Source organism: Sinocyclocheilus grahami, unplaced genomic scaffold (genome assembly GCF_001515645.1).
Source record: "Sinocyclocheilus grahami isolate Dianchi unplaced genomic scaffold, SAMN03320097.WGS_v1.1 scaffold552.1, whole genome shotgun sequence".
Lineage (NCBI taxonomy): Eukaryota > Metazoa > Chordata > Actinopteri > Cypriniformes > Cyprinidae > Sinocyclocheilus > Sinocyclocheilus grahami.
In genome coordinates this window covers 748931-766035 of record NW_015505731.1, presented here as the reverse complement: position 1 = coordinate 766035, position 17105 = coordinate 748931, and the positions used below count along the sequence as shown (strand labels likewise).

At 40.0% G+C, this 17105-nt stretch overlaps 1 protein-coding gene across 1 annotated transcript; it reads left to right on the top strand.

Annotated features, from left to right (window-relative positions):
• The first annotated feature begins 1265 nt into the window (after positions 1-1265).
• On the top strand, positions 1266-17105 carry itih3a.2 (inter-alpha-trypsin inhibitor heavy chain 3a, tandem duplicate 2). The gene is given in 19 exon segments (XM_016238955.1): positions 1266-1394; positions 6909-7075; positions 7192-7296; positions 7409-7571; positions 7675-7899; positions 8775-8891; positions 8969-9137; positions 9329-9445; positions 10017-10198; positions 11308-11493; positions 11575-11714; positions 11793-11950; positions 13370-13396; positions 14426-14535; positions 14601-14736; positions 14834-15035; positions 15179-15351; positions 16589-16700; positions 16797-17105. Coding segments are annotated over 19 exon segments (2742 nt in total). The 5' UTR covers positions 1266-1280; the 3' UTR covers positions 16936-17105.

Sequence of the window (17105 nt, the reverse complement as noted above, 5' to 3'; positions counted from 1 at the left end):
ACCTACAGTATATGCTGGTTGCTATATGAGAGGAATGAGATGAGAGCTATAGAGGTATTCCTTGCAATCATTTTGGATGCACAGTGAGGGCATGTTTGCAGCCATCCCTGGGTTGTGTTGCTTCAGTGATGACTGAATGTTTACCTTTTGAAGAATGACATCATATCTGACTTCAGTCTTGTTAAAGAGGGAGTGGTGAGAAAACCAAAACACATGCAAACACTCTAGCGCCTTAGCAATGCTGACCAGACATGACACACTGGAGTCCAGAAAACCATGAACAGGCTCATTGACACACTTGATCACTCTCGTCTCTCTATTTCTCTCAGCAGCTTGATTGCTTGTCATTTGGCTGCTCTCAGGCACAACTTATGGCACATTAACTCTCTCTCTCAGTACATATGTATAGAGGAGTTACCTCTGATAAATGAGAGGTTCTGTGTGAGCAAACAGAGGGTCTAAAGAGTTTCTCATCACACCACAAAAAGCATCTGTACTTTCATGAAAAAAAGAGCACTTTATAGGCAAAGCACATCAGCAGTCCCACATCAGAACTTGCAAAACTCTATGATGGTAAAATGCTTGCTTCACAGATAATTATAAAATATAGAGTATAAACTTTTTTTTAAATGCATTAACAGACATTTTTAATATTTTACTTTACATTTTTACTTTACACCCAACTGCTGGGGAAACTAAAATATACAAAATTTATAAGTTAGTGTTTGGAAAACCAAAGAATGTGCAGGACCTGGAGGATATTTCTGAAGACAAGTGGGCAGTTTAACTGCTCAGGACAAGCAAGGGACTCAAGTTCACTTACCTTTTCCCATAGCACTGTGAATGTTTAATGGGATGTGTTCTATAAAGACAATTATAGTTGTTTGTGTGTTTTTAGCTTAAGCACATTTTGTTTGTCTATACTTGTGACTTTGATGTAGATCAGATGCCATTTTATGACCAATTAACACAGAATACCAATCAACTCTAATAGGTTCACATACTTTTTCTTGCCACTGTAGACCGACAGACATGATACAGACAGACAGAGGATATATATACGGATGGACAGACGGATGGATGTCTGTTCTGGGTGGAGTGGGTAGGCAGTGGAGAATGTACTAGATTATTGGGCACACTCACACACCCCTTTGGCAACCCTTAAAATGCCTGGACAACACACACAGGCGGTCATTCATCCGTCTCTCTCTCTCTTCATTTCACTCTCGTTTAAGAACATTTACACCCAGCATTGAAATCAGTTCGGACCAGGCTTCACCATGTCTGCAGTTAAAGTCATGCTGTGGATGTGTGTGTGTATTTATGTGATTCTTACTGCTAAAGCTCAAGACACTATGACCATCAGAGATCAAAACAATAATTCAGCAAAACAGGTAAGGTTTTTCAGTTTCTCGAGTCTATATCAAGAGCACAAAGCTGGTAAGTGTCATTAGTTTCCTTTAATTTTTCCAATATCTAACTATCTATCTATCTATCTATCTATCTATCTATCGTTACTGAGAAAAACATGTGTGTAATTAAATAAGTTACTTATGAAAATGTGAATGATTACAAAGGGGGTTACATCTGAATATCTTCTGTAAAAACCTAGAAAATGTTGCATAAGATTAATTTGTTGCCTTGCCTGTTTCTAATTTGTAATCTGCACAATGCCTCCTGCCATTTAAAGGCAGTTTAGTAAAGTGATGCTATTGTGATGCTTTTGATTGGTTTGCTTGTTTGAATTTGCAGTGAACCACGTCTGCCAGTTACATCTACCTACATTGCCACTGAAAGCTTTAAGCTACAATCTGTCTGAGAGTTTATTAACTGATTATGAGTTGAAAACATTAGTTAGAAATTTTGAAAAGAAATAAAAAATGTAATCAAATGCAATCAATTACATTGATTTAATAAAGAAATTAAAAGGCGAGGTGCAAACACAGTCCGAAACAGAAAGGCAAAGGGTTAATCCAAGATAAACAGGCAAGAATCAGGTAACATGGGAAAGCAGGCAAGACAAGACTATGACTAGGAACCAAGGAGTAGAAACTAGGGCAGAAAACTGGTTCCGTAATGTGCTACCTCTAGGAGAGTGATATACGCAAACAATACTCGGCCATGAGAGAGAGGAAGTCCTAGGCTTATGTAGGGTGTGTGATTGGCTGCAGCCGTGTGCGAAATCAGTGCAATGAATGATGGGAAATGTAGTCCGGGATGACATGCAACAGTTTGTGTAGTGTGAGAGTCAGTCTAACGGAAAGGCTGACCTCTGGTGGCAATCGGACGAAAGTCCATGGACAGGATTCATGACATAAACTTCTAGACGCTTCTATCTCAATATAATCCAGGAGAGTGGTGGAACGGAGGCGGAACAGGGGTAGGAACGGAGGGCCAGGTCCACGTGGAAGTGGAGAGACTGGGGACTGAGGCAGAGCCGGCAGGGCACCTAGGCGGAACCGGCGAAGCAGAAAGCCAAGGCGGAGCAGGGAACCAGGGTGGAGCAGAGAACCACCATGGTGGGGCAGTCGGAACAGAAGACCACCACGGAGGAGCATAAGACCACCACGACAGAGCAGACAGAGCTTTGGCCCACCAGAGCGTGTCGGCAGACCACCACGGCGGACCAGAGTGATCAGGAACCCATGGCAGGGACTGGGGCCTAGGGAAAACTGAAACACAGGAGACAGACAGTGCATTTACGGTCTCAAGGACTGAGGCAGGAAATACAGTGGGCTTATTAACGGTCACTTTGGCATGACTGACAGTTCAGCAGACACATTTAGGGAAACAGAACAGACAGGAAATTCACAGACAGCGTCCTTGGTTGTGACAGACAGGGCTGAGAGTTCATAGGCAGCCTCCTCAGCTGGATCAGGACAGGACATAAGTCTATAATTGGCCTCCATAGCCCTAACAGGGCAGGCAGGGGATTCATTAACGGCCTCCATAGCCATTACAGGACAGGAAGTGAGTTCACAGACGGCCTCCATAGCCGTTACAGGACAGGCAGAGAGTTCACAGACAGCCTCCATAGCCGTTACAGGACTGGCAAAGGGATCACAGATGGCCTCCATAGCCGTGACGGGACAGGCAGAGAGTTCACAGATGGCCTCCTTGGCCGAAACAGGACAGGACGAGAGTTCATAAGTGGATACCACTGACACCTCTGGAGGTTCTGCTGCGGATGCCGCCAACTCTGGAGGTTCTACAGCCGTACCATCAGGAAACAGGGAAAGTTCATTAGTATTCTCCTTAACAGGACAGATACAAAGTTCAGCAATGGTTCCTTCGACCGCGACATGACAGGCTGAAAGTGCATTGCTGGGCGCCACCACCACGCAAGGAGCTGAAGCGAGCACCGCCACCTCGGGAGGTTCTGCAGCATACGCCGCCACTTCTGGAGAAACTGCAGTGGACACCATCGCTTCGGGGAACACAGCAGCGAGCACCACTACCTAAGGAGGTTCTGCAGCATCAGCCGCCACCTCTGGAGACAACATAGTGAATGCCGCCAACTCGGGAGGTTCTGTGGTGGTGTATGCAGCCCAAACACACCAAAAAGCGATCCCCATCATGGGAAGCGCTTCAGACAGGGGAATCAGTTCAGGGACAGGAGGGCTAGAGTGAGTGGGTTTGGGGATACCAGCTGTGCGTGCAGACACCAGCGGTGCATCCCTCACACTGGATACAAGACTGGGATACCGAAGGACTGACCTTGATAATCTGGGTGCAACAGACAGGACGTGACGTGACTCTGGATGATCAGCTGAGACATGACGAGACTCTGGATGATCAGCTGTGATGTGACATGACTCTGGATGATCAGCTGTGATGTGACATGACTCTGGACGATCAGCTGTGATGTGACGTGACTCTGGACGATCAGATGTGATGTGACATGACTCTGGAAGATCAGCTGTGACGTGACTCTGGACGAACAGCTGAGACGTGGCGAGACTCTAGAAGATCAGCTGAGACGTGACAAGGCTCTGGGAGATCAGCTGAGACGTGACAAGACTCTGGCTGGTCAGCTGAGACGTGACAAGACTCTGGCAGGCCAGCTGAGACATGACAAGACTCTGGCAGATCAACTGAGATGTGGCAAGACTCATGATGAGCAGCTGTGACTTGACTGGACTCATGAAGATCAACTGTGACTTGACTTGACTCATGAAGATCAACTGTGACTTGACTGGACTCAGGAAGATCAACTGTGACTTGACTTGACTCATGATTGGCAGTTGTGACATAACGGGGTGCTGTTGTGTCCGCCATTTTGCGATCAGGCTCCGCTGTCGCCGCCATTTTGTGAGCGTGCTCTAGTACGGCCGCCATTACACGAGTGAGTGCGGGGTCGCGTTCCTCCACGATACCCACAGTGAACGCTGAACCAACAGACAACAGAGCATAATGCATAAAATCACTTGGAGAAGAACGGGGACCCTCACGGATTAATCATTGGTTCATTGATACCCTCACAAAAAAAGTCTATGAGCACACAGTCCAGCAGATCAGAAAAATATGTGAGATCTAAATACTCTTGTACATAATCCTAGAGCGATCGCAAGCCCTGCTCGAGAGTTAATAACAGTCTTGCAGTGTCCATAACTGGCCAATGTCCACATAAAAAGCTGTTGGATCCTTGTGTGGCCGAGTATTCTGTTACGGGGCGAACGAGACATGAGACGTGCAGATTCATCTGCAAAGCTTTTATTTAAAGGCGTGGTCATAAAACAGGCAAGGTTCTGACAATGGCAAACAGGTATATTGAGTTCAAGACAAAAGAGTAATCCAAAACAGGCGTAAAAGTCAGTCGACAGCGAACGTTATCCAGAGGGCTTGACAAGAGGGGAAATCCAATAACATGAGCAATAAATAGTCCAGGCGAGGTGCAAACACAGTCCGAAACAGAAAGGCAAAGGGTTAATCCAAGATAAACAGGCAAGAATCAGGTAACATGGGAAAGCAGGCCAAACAAGACTATGACTAGGAACTAAGGACTAGAAACTAGGGCAGAAAACTGGCTCTGTAATGTGCTACCACTAGGAGAGCGATATACGCAAACAATACTCGGCAGTGAGAGAGAGGAAGTCCAAGGCTTATGTAGGGTGTGTGATTGGCTGCAGCCGTGTGTGAAATCAGTGCAATGGATGATGGGAAATGTAGTCCGGGATGACATGCAACAGTTTGTGTAGTGTGAGAGTCAATCTAACGGAAAGGGTGACCTCTGGTGGCAATCGGACGGAAGTCCATGGACAGGATTCGTGACAATATACTGTATATATATATATATATATATAGTCATTTACTTGTCATATCTGTCATATATTTAAGATGTCCCCTCGTATAAAGTTACCATATAAGTATATTCTGAATATGCGTAGTGCACAATTTGTATGGACTACTTTACCAAGTTTTGATGGTGATTTTAGAGCTTGACAGCCCCTGGGCCCCATCCACTTTCACTTTCACTGTAGAGTGAATGTAGAATGCCTTGAACACCAAATTTTTTGGATAGTTTCTCCATTAGTGTTCCATGGAAGTTCCATGTAATTTTAAACACGCTAAAATAATGTGAAATTTCTAACCTGTTCTAACTCTGTTGATGTATATTGACTAGATTAAGTATTTCACAGCAGTGACATTTAGGGTCATTTAACTGTTAAGCAAAATGTGATTAGAAAATTAAACATATCAACATTATCAAAAGTTTTTCCCTCAAAAAAGTGGCACACAGTCAGAATGAAAAAGTAAATTCATTCTCTGACAGTAGGTGGCATTTATCCACCTTATTTTTCAACGCGAAAGTAATAGGCTGTTTTTGTACAGCTAAAATAACTGAAAGCAGCTGACACTAGAAGTCTTAAGACTGTTAAGAATGTCAAAAGTTAAGTCTGTTTATGCAGTAAAAATATGGTGGACAGATGTTTTCAAACAGCCATTCATATTTTTGTATTTGCTATGGTGTTGATCAAGAGTACAGAGACTAGAGAACTGGTTCTGAATTCTTCCTATTTATCATCGCTTAGCAAAACAGTCTGTTCATGAATGCCACCAAGTATTAGTTTTATGTAACAGCTGCAGGTCTGGGTACATGACCATAAGTTTGAATTTCATGGCCAGCTTTTGCATTGCATTGGAAAAGAGTACACATGTGAATAAGCATGTAAGCTTGTGAATTTTCATGAATTTTCACTGAATTTTGATACCGAACATTCATCTTGGTGTAAAAAGGTCTAATTACCTCTTGGTCTTAAATCACATGCCTCTAGTAGACACTATTTTGAATTATACAAGCAAGAAGTGGTGAGCATGGCTTTGTAAAGTCATAAAAATTAATAGTTCAGCCATGAAACTCTACTTGCATTCTAACTGGTTCATTCAATTCAATGTTTCCAGCCAAACGGATTCATGTACTCATTACCGTTTACCTATATAACCAGGATGTATTCAATGAATTCTATGTCTGTGCGCAATGCGTGTCCTCATCTTAGCCTCCTCCTCCCCAGCACCACCTGCCTAGATCTCCTACGAGGATCTTCCTTTCTCTAGCAGCAGCAACATGTTTCCTTTTCATTTTAAGATCCGAGCATTTAGCAGAAACAAGTTTACTTGCTGTGCTGCAGCAGTGTAGCAGATATAGTCCGCCAAAGCCAAACCTATACACATTTTATTTACGTTAATAAAGATTTTACAATCTATCCTGAGAGTTGTCATAACTACAGTTAAAAATATATAAATTTAACATACAGCACTGAAATCAACAATCTTTTAGGATGTTGAAGATATCCTCCATAAGTTATAAAATAAATTCATTTGTTCTGACGCTTTGACAATATACATATATTAATTATAAGTTCAATATAACTATTACTGTACAGTGGATTCTAACTTTCTCTTATCAGTCTCTCTCTCAGATAGAAGTCCAAAGTATGCGAGTGGACTGCAAGGTCGCATCTCGTTTTGCTCACACTGTCATGACCACCAAAGCCTTGAACACAGCCAATGCATCACAGGAAGTGTTCTTTGAGGTGGACTTACCCAAAACAGCCTTCATCACCAACTTTAGCATGTTAGTCCTCCTTTCTTTGCACAAGCTATAAATATATATATTACACTTACAATCTTTTTCTAGCATGCCCAAAACCAACTAGTGCCTCATGAAATATTTTGTGTTTGTTTTTTTAGAGAGATTGAGGGCAGGATATATGTCAGCGAGGTGAAGGAAAAAGAGCAGGCCAGGGAGCAGTATGAGAGCGCTGTGTCATCTGGCCTAACTGCTGGCCTGGTTAAGTAAGTACAGGTCAATGGCAAAGCTCTGGAATGCTGACAGAGTACACATTTGCTTTTCAGTATTTGCTCACTTACCAGAAATTAGATTGTTTTTGTTGTTTTTGCTTTTCAGGGCTTCGGGAAGGAACATGGAGACGTTTTCTGTGTCCGTGAACATCGCACCCCAGAGCCGCGTCACATTCACTCTTACTTACGAAGAGCTTCTGCAACGGCGTCTTGGCAGCTATGAGATCATGATAGGTGTCCGACCGAAACAGCTGGTTCAGAATTTTGAGGTTCATCATTAGTTTCTCTCTCAAACTCTTTCATTGCACATATTCAGTTGAAATACTTAAATATTGGAAGCTATGTTATATCGGTTATGTCTCTCATTCACAGATTGTGGTAGATATCTATGAACCTAATGGAATTACGTTTGTGGATGTCAACGGTACATTCATCACCAATGAACTGCTCCCTCTAGTGAAGAAAACTGTCACTGATAAAAAGGTTAAAATGAAAGTTTCCAACAATCCCCTAACATTGGTTGATTAAAATTCAAGCCTGTTTATGCCTTGGCCAAAACAAAACAAAAAGCCAAACCAAATCAATCAATCAATCAATGTAACTATTTCTTGTAACATTTCTCGAAGTTGCGAGTGTATATCTTGCAATTGCAGCTTAATATTTCACAAATGACTACTGTGACGATCATATTATTTCTCAAATTGTGATTTCATATGTTTTGTTTTTATTTCTTATAATTGCTCCTTTGTGTCACAAGTCTGAGTATTTATTTATATCTGGTAACTGCGACTTAATTTCTTGTAATTGCACATTTATATCTCAAACCTGAAACTTAATTTCTTACAAAAAAGTATAGTTTAATCTCAATTACCCACTGGTTAATTGATATGGACGCCTGTTTATACCTTAATAAAACAAAACAAAAAGCCAAACCAAACTAAATAAAATAAATACATGCATACATACACTGAACAAAATTATAAACGCAACACTTTTGTTTTTGCCCCCATTTTTTTAACTCAAAGATCTAAGACTTTCTATGTACACAAAAGGCCTATTTCTCTCAAATATTGTTCACAAATCTGTCTAAATCTGTGTTAATGAGCACTTCTCCTTTGCCGAGATCATCCATCCACCTCACAGGTGTGGCATATCAAGATGCTGATTAGACAGCATGATTATTGCACAGGTGTGCCTTAGGCTGGCCACAATAAAAGGCCACTCTAAAATGTGCAGCTTTATTACACAGCACAATGCCACAGATGTCGCAAGTTTTGAGGGAGCGTGCAATTGGCATGCTGACTGCAGGAATGTCCACCAGAGCTGTTGCCCATGAATTGAATGTTAATTTCTCTATCATAAGCCGTCTCCAAAGGCGTTTCAGAGAATTTAGCAGTACATCCAACCGGCCTCACACAATTAATTTCTTACTAATCATGCCTTATTCGGATGTTCTCGTGTTTCTGTTTCAGATAATAAATGGCTACTTTGTACACTTTTTTGCCCCAGATTATTTGCCACAAATGCCTAAAAATTTGGTATTTGTGATAGACAGAAGTGGCTCCATGGAAGGAGAAAAGATGATACAGGCGAGTCAGATGAACACTTTCCTATACTCTCTTCCTAGTTTGTACATTTCAATCATCTGCTGATTATCTGTTGGTAGACTCGAGAAGCTCTGATGACTATATTAAGTGAACTGCATGAAGATGATTACTTTGGGCTGGTCACGTTTGATGACACTATAGAGTCGTGGAGACCATTTCTTAGCAAAGCTACACCAGAGAATGTGACAGAAGCGAAAGAATTTGTCAAGACTATTGAAGCGAGACACAGTAAGTATATGAAGTGAAACAAAAGGACTCTAAACCCTGCACAAGGTTGAAATCATAGCCTAGCTGTAAGCACGCTGACATATTGAGCCATTGTTCTCAAATAACCCACAACGAGTCTTTGTTTTGCAGTAAATTACTGGTTCTATGTTTTACTGATTCTGTATTAAACATTCTCTCATATTTTCCATTAGTGACTGATATAAACAAGGGCCTTTTGTTTGCGGTGGACATGCTTACCTCAGAAAAAAGTCACTCTTTCCCAGACATGTCCATGATCATTCTACTCACTGATGGGCGACCCAGTTCTGGTGTGTATTGGCTTTGCAGAATACAACACTGTTTTAAAATACTTTTTCTTTGGTAATAATTATTAGTCATTTAATGTTGTCTTCGTTGGGCATTCAATATGCTTTAGAATACACCTTTGCGAAAGAAATTTATATGATACTTGTGTGATGCAAATTTTTTAAGGCATTGTAAACAGACATGACTAAACATCTAATATGTAATAATAAAAGTCTAAATGCAGCCTAAACAGACCTAGCACTGTTTATAATATCATTAATGCTTATTATGTGATTAGTAGTAATGTTAAGAAAAAGAGAAACACTGTTTGCTTCTCTTAAAACTTAAGCCTTCTGCAGTTACATATTGAAATTTGTTTTTATTCTTCAATATGTGTATTTTTAAAAGGTATTTAGTTGAAAAATATTTGGCTACACCAATGTTTTAATTTATTTCATTTTTTTTACATTGTAAGCTGTTGAGAAATTAAAATTCTGTCCATGGCAATAAAAATTTGAAAACTTCTGCTTTATAAAATCCATCCCAAACCTTCATTTATACTGATTTAACAACAATGAATAATGTGTGTTTAAGGCCAGCGAGATCTATCCAAAATCCAAGAAAATGTCCAGAATGCTATTAATGGAAGCATGAGTCTCTTTTGTTTGGGCTTTGGCTATGATGTGGACTACAGCCTTCTTGACACATTGGCCAAGCAGAACGATGGACTCGCTCGAAGAGTCTATGAGGCCTCCGATGCTGCCCTTCAACTACAGGTATTCTCAGATAATAAAATATACTGGTATATATTTTTAAAGGGGTCATATGATGCGATTTCAAGTTTTCCTTTCTCTTTGGAGTGTTACAAGCTGATTGTGCATAGATAAGATCCCTGAAGTTGCAAAGACTAAAGTCTCAAAACCAAAGAGATATTCTTTATCAAAGTTAAGACTCTGCCACGCCCCCCTAAAACGGCTCGTTCTAACACGCCCCCACATATCTACCTCACTATGTGGAAATATTTGCATAATGCCGCCCAAATGTGCACGCAAAGAAAGAAGGCGTGGTTTCAGTAACCGCAGTTAGTGTTGAAGCAGCATGTCAGGGAGACACTGTGTGTTTCTAGGCGAAAGCAAAAGCACTTTATTTGGCCTTCCGAAAGTAGATGCATTTAGGAATCTTTAAGATTACTTACAACAGAACAGCAATGCATTTTATGGACGACCGTTTCGTGAACCTAGGAGAGGAGGTAATTCTGACTTTGCTATGATAATCTGGTGCTTCTGAATCAGCTACTGTTTTGTTATTAGTTTAAGTATTTGCTATTGACTGTTCAAATGCTGAGTTTTGCGCATCGTGTGTGTGTGTGCGCGCAAGCGAGTGTGTGTGTGTTTGTGTGTGAGAGAGAGAGATCACAGTGGAGTCAGCTGTCTTAACTGTGGCTTGTGTACTGCAAACACATACCAGCTTCATCACTGTGTCTGTCACGCGACTCTGTTCCCCTTTCGGGCTCTGTCTTTACATTTATTTTGAAAGATGACGCTCGAGATTATGGTAAGGGGCGTTACATTTCTGACGAGTGCTTGCAGTGTTCGGCCAATCACAATGCACTGTGTCAGCTGGCCAATCAGAGCAGACTGCGCTTGTCGGAAGGAGGAACTTTGTAGAAAACGAAGCGTTTGAGAGAGGCGGGGCATAGAGGACAAGCAATAATGTACAGTATTTGAAAAATAATGTGTTTTTTGAACATTAAAGCATGTCAACATATTCTGTTACACCAAATACACAAAATAATGATCTTTAAAAAAGCATCATATGACCCCTTTAATAAATGTAACCTGATCCAGATTGCATCCAGGTCCTGAATGATTTTCTATCTCTACAGGGTTTTTATGATGAGGTGGCTACCCCACTTCTCTTAGAGGTGAATCTCAATTATCCTGGCAATGCTGTAACTGACTTGACACAAAGTCACTTTAGACAGTTCTTCAAAGGCTCTGAGATTGTTGTAGCTGGACGTCTACAAGAACTTGAGACCAACACCTTTCAGACTGAAGTATCAGCAAATGGGGTAAGCAAAGCAAACTATTAGTTATTAAATAAAAATCAGTTTGATTGTACTGTTTCATTAGTGGCATACACCTGATTTCAGTTGGGAGACCAGTTTGTGGTTGAGGGTCTAGCGATTGCTGAAGAGTGGAACAGTGTGTTTCCTGATCAGGAGTACATCTTTGGGGATTTCATAGAGCGACTGTGGGCATACCTGACCATCCAGCAGCTCTTGGATAAAAGGTCAAACATGCACTCCAATATTTCTAATATTACCTGAGCATGACAAAAATAATACCTTTTCCAATAACATGTTAACAGAGAGAAATGCTCACCAGAAGACAAGGAGAACATCACAGCTCAAGCTCTAGACCTTTCTCTAAGATATAACTTTGTCACGCCGCTTACCTCCATGGTGGTCACCAAACCAGAGACCGGAGATGAAGATGAAACACTCATTGCTGACAAGCTGACTGAAGGTACTTGTAGTTTTTACATTTTAAAGAGATGAAAATTCTGTCATCGTTTACTTACCCTCATTTTGTTCCAAACCTGTAAACCTGTAAACCTGCATGACTTTCTTTCTTCTGCTTTTTTACATAAAGATATTAGCCTGATAAGACTGTCTCACAAAGCCAGACCTGAAAAATAAATATACTAAAATGTATTTGAAATACATTTTTTCATGCTAAATCTACTACAAATACATGTACATATTAATGTACTTAATAAAAATACCCTGCAATTGTACTTTTGGTATACTAAACTGGCATACTTAAATCTACAACTAATTGTGTACTTAATGCAGTTTAATTGTGTGGAAGTAGAGCTAACGTCCAACTGAAGATATGCTGAAGTATATTTGATTGTGCTAAAGTGGAACTATTGCAAGTATACTTCAGGTACACTTTAAATGTCTTGCATTTAAAGACATCATTCAAAGATCATGCAATCATCATCATCAATAGTGACATTAAAACACAGTTCAGGCTTAATACTTAGAAATATGCACTGCGCACAAGTAGTACTCCAAATAAAGTTTCATTATGATTTTTATATCAGTAAGTCTTGAGCAACATGTCAGTAAATATGTTAATAGATTTGAACTATACTTAGTATGTAATAATGTATTTTAAATATACTTTTTTACTAGGGAGGTCACGGTTGCACTACAAAGGGCAGTGGAGGTCCATTGTCCATTATCAATGATGTAGAGATTCATGAAGCACTAGTTACTAGAGGTCACTTTCAAACTAAGCAGGTTTATTGGTGTGTTTACCTTCAAAGATTTACATACTTGAATCTGATGTGAAATCCATGCAGGGGAATTTTGACCATTTGTCACACACTCGGATTCGAATTATGCAGTTTAATTTCTCAGTGTACTTTGAAATAAAGCATACAACACATAAACAATTATAACTTTTTAAAAGTCCCTTTTCCAGTAGTCCACTGACGGTGCTTCGCCTCTTTTTCTAATTCAGAAAATTTAGGTGTTCTAAACTTTAGACAAGTAGTGTACACTATATGCAGCTCACAGGTAGGTAAATCAAAATTTGATGACACAGTCATTTCCAAATTTGCCCTCGACAAATCTCACCAACTTCAACAAATCCAGAAACTAGTTCTTTCTAGAACCTTTTCAATACCAGCCTAGTACCTTTGTTTCCTCGTGGGCTGATAAAAACCGATACACCTCCAAGTTGAACTGCACATCCATTGTATTTTGTAGAAGCCAATGACAATATAATTCAATGGAAAAAGTAATATTCAAATTATGAGTTCTTTGGGCTTAAATTTTATAATTATTATGCTGATGGCCCAAAAATGTGACCAACTGAAGAGGGGCTAATGTGACACATTAACACACATGTGACACGTGTTCTTTTGATTCACAGATCAGCGAGAGGACACAACAGAATCTGGTAAGAGGAATTTGACTGGTACATCATCATTGTGAGCATTAAAGGGGTCATATGATGCTTTTTTAAAGATCATTATTTGGTGTAACAGAATATGTTGACATGCTTTAATGTTCAAAAACACATTATTTTTCAAATACTGTACATTATTGTAGGTCCTCTATGCCCCACCTCTCTCAAACGCTTCGTTTTCTACAAAGTCCCTCCTTCTGACAAGCGCAGTCTGTTCCGATTGGCCAGCTGACCCAGTGCATTGTGATTGGCCGAACACCGCAAGCACTCGTCGGAAATGTAACGCCCCTTACCATAATCGCGAGCTTCATCTTTCAAAATAAATGCAAAGACAGAGCCTGAAAGGGGAACACAGTAACAATTTAAACAAAATATGGTTTAAAATAACACAAAATAGCACGCGCACACACTCACACACACGATGCGCAAAACTCCGCATTTGAACAGTCAATAGCAAATACTTAAACTAATAACAAAACAGTCGCTGATTCAGAAGCGCCAGATTGTCATAGCAAAGTCAGAATTACCTCCTCTCCTAGGTTCACGAAACGGTCGTCCATAAAATGCATTGCTGTTCTGTTGTAAGTAATCTTAAAGATTCCTAAATGCATCTACTTTCAGAAGGCCAAATAAAGTGCTTTTGCTTTCGCCTAGAAACACACAGCGTCTCCCTGACATGCTGCTTCAACACTAACTGCGTTACTGAAACCCCGCCTTCTTTCTTTGCGTGAACATTTGGGCGACATTATGCAAATACTTCCACATAGTGCGGGAGATATGTGGGGGCGTGTTAGAATGAGCCGTTTTAAGGGGGCGTGGCAGTCTTAACTTTGATAAAGAATATCTCTTTGGTTTTGAGACTTTAGTCTTTGCAACTTCAGGGATCTTATCTATGCACAATCAGCTTGTAACACTCCAAAGAGAAAGGAAAACTTGAAATCGCATCATATGACCCCTTTAAGAAGTGTCTTAAATCTCTGGAATGAACACTCTGTATCGCTATCTCACAACTACTTGAAGATATAAGTGCCCTCCATGCTCCACCTCAAAAGGCTGGCAGTGTTTACCAAGTCCAAGGACTAAAACCCCAATATTTGATCTCCTCCTATTTTGGTGAGAAGAGATTTTTTGTAATTTTAATAAATTTTAAAGATAACTTTTAAAGTAAAGAAACATATCTGACGTTACTCATGAGTTTGTCTCTTGTTGTCTTGGAGTTGATGGAGATCCACACTTCATCATTGAGCTGCCAGATCAGAACGATGCTCTGTGCTTCAACATTGATCACAAACCTGGTACCATCTTCAACCTTGTTAGAGACCCACCTACAGGTGACTCATTCTGTAAAAAAAAACAAGAAAAAAAGTTTAGATGCGGGTAATTGTGACTAGGTTTATTCTCTTTCTTCTCATATTTAATCATATTCAGGCATTGTAGTGAATGGCCAGATCATTGGAGATAAGAAGGTCATTCCAGGTAACAAGATGCACACCTATTTTGGCCGCTTTGGGATTATTCATGAGAAGTTTGGTATCAGATTGATGGTGAGCACAAAGGAGATCTTAGTGTCTGAAAGGGGAAAACAGGCAAAATTCTCATGGACTAACAACAAGACTTTAGATGGACTGAAGTAAGTGAAATAAATACATTTATATTAAACAGTGCTTAGTTTAACATATGGGTTTAGAAAGGAAATTATGGCAGAATTTTAATTCACCTTCTTCTATGAGAATTTGATTTTGAGCACAATCCTCCATATTTTGCTTTCTCCAGCATGGATCTGCAGGTGATCAAAGATCGCAGTTTAACGGTGACTCTAAGGAACTCAGTCAAGTTTCTTATTATCCTGCACAAAATATGGAAGATGCACCCGTATCATCAAGACTACCTCGGGTTCTACACTTTGGACAGTCACCTCTTTTCAAGCAATGTCCACGGCCTGCTTGGTAAAATGAGATGTTCTTAGCAGAAGAACTGTACATAGATACAACTTTATGACTTTTTTAATTATCCTATATGAATCTTTGATCATCCCCACATTCAAGTTTGTTTGTCTTTCCAAACATTTAACAACTCGTTAGTTATGTGACAAATGACGTACTATACACTGTGCACTATGTACCCTCTACAAACCTGTTCCTGAAGAGCGCTACTGTAGATAGCTACCTGCAGATTTCAGCTCCAACCCCAATCAAACACAACTGAATCAGTTCATCAAGGTGTTCAGGGTTACGTGATAATTACAGGCAGTTTGTTGGAGCAGGGTTGGAACTGACGTTTGCAGGACAGTAACTTTCCGGGAGCAATACCAATGCTACCCAATAACTATGACCAATAACTGATAAATGGCCAATATTAAAATTCTCTATTATCTTGTCTAAATACATTTGGAAACCTCAACATTATATTGTACAGTATGAAAATATTCAAGTTGCGATTTGCAATAGTTTATATGGAACACTTAAATTGTTAGCATATTTAAAGATTAAATTCTAGTGTCAGATGACAGCAAAGATAATCGAAATGTAAAAGTAGGGAAAATGTTTATGATGAACCGGTATCAGAGTGAAGTTTGAATGTAGAAAGAACTTGGAATTTTCAAAAATCCTGCGACCTCACACCACTTTCACACCACCCAGCTCATTTACTGTTATCCTGACTTTAAAGGGATAGATCACCCAAAAATCATCATTTACTCACCCTCAGTCCATCAGAGTGACTCAGGTGACTGTTTTTCATCAGTAGAACAGTAAAGAAGATTTATTGCTGAAACCATTGTCCTTGGTGATTCATAAACTGCAAATCAAAGGCTACCATCACTTCGGCTCTAGATGATATATTGCAAGTTTCAATTCGGTTTGGTGAATTCTTTCACTTAAAAGAACTGGTTCCTGGTTTACCTGAGGTTATAGATTACAGGTAATAACGTAGTAGATTAAGTTCAGTTTCTTACACAGACAGATCATCTCACTTCATAAGACTTCAATATATCATTAGGATCCACAGATATTCATTTTGTGTTGCTTGTTACTTTTTTTTTTTTGACTCATCAATCACCAAGGACCATGATTTCAGCTAAAAAAAAAACCGACATCTTTGATGGCCTGAGGGTAATCAAATTAACAGCAAATGTCCGTCTTTGGGTGAACTATCTCTTTAATTTGGACTCTTTTTTTACTGCAGGTCAGTTCTACCATGGCGTGAACTTTGAGGTCAGTGACTTGTTTCCAGGAAAGGACCCTGATAAACAAGATGCCAACATGTTTGTGAAAGGAAACAAGCTCACGGTTACCAGGTGAATGAAGACGAACATAAAATGCATTGTTGAATTCGCACCTCAAGAGAGACAGAAAATTCATTCAGATTTTCATTCAATCCCACACAACTCCAGGGGCTGGAAGAGAGATTTCAGACAGGACGTGAAGAATGGAGAAAATGTGCCCTGCTGGTTCATTCACAATAACGGCACCGGGCTCCTCGATGGAGTTCACACAGACTACATCGTCTCTGGTCTCTTCAAAACAATATAGACAACCTCTGTCACTCAACCGACCTTTGCACCACACACAAAGTACATGTTAGCTTTCATTTAGTCTTAAGTATATAAGATGTGATGGGTTTAATTGGATATAATGCGAAATCTGACAAAGCTGGTTTAAAAAGCTGTTAATGATAGTAGGTTTTTTACATTTATATCTAT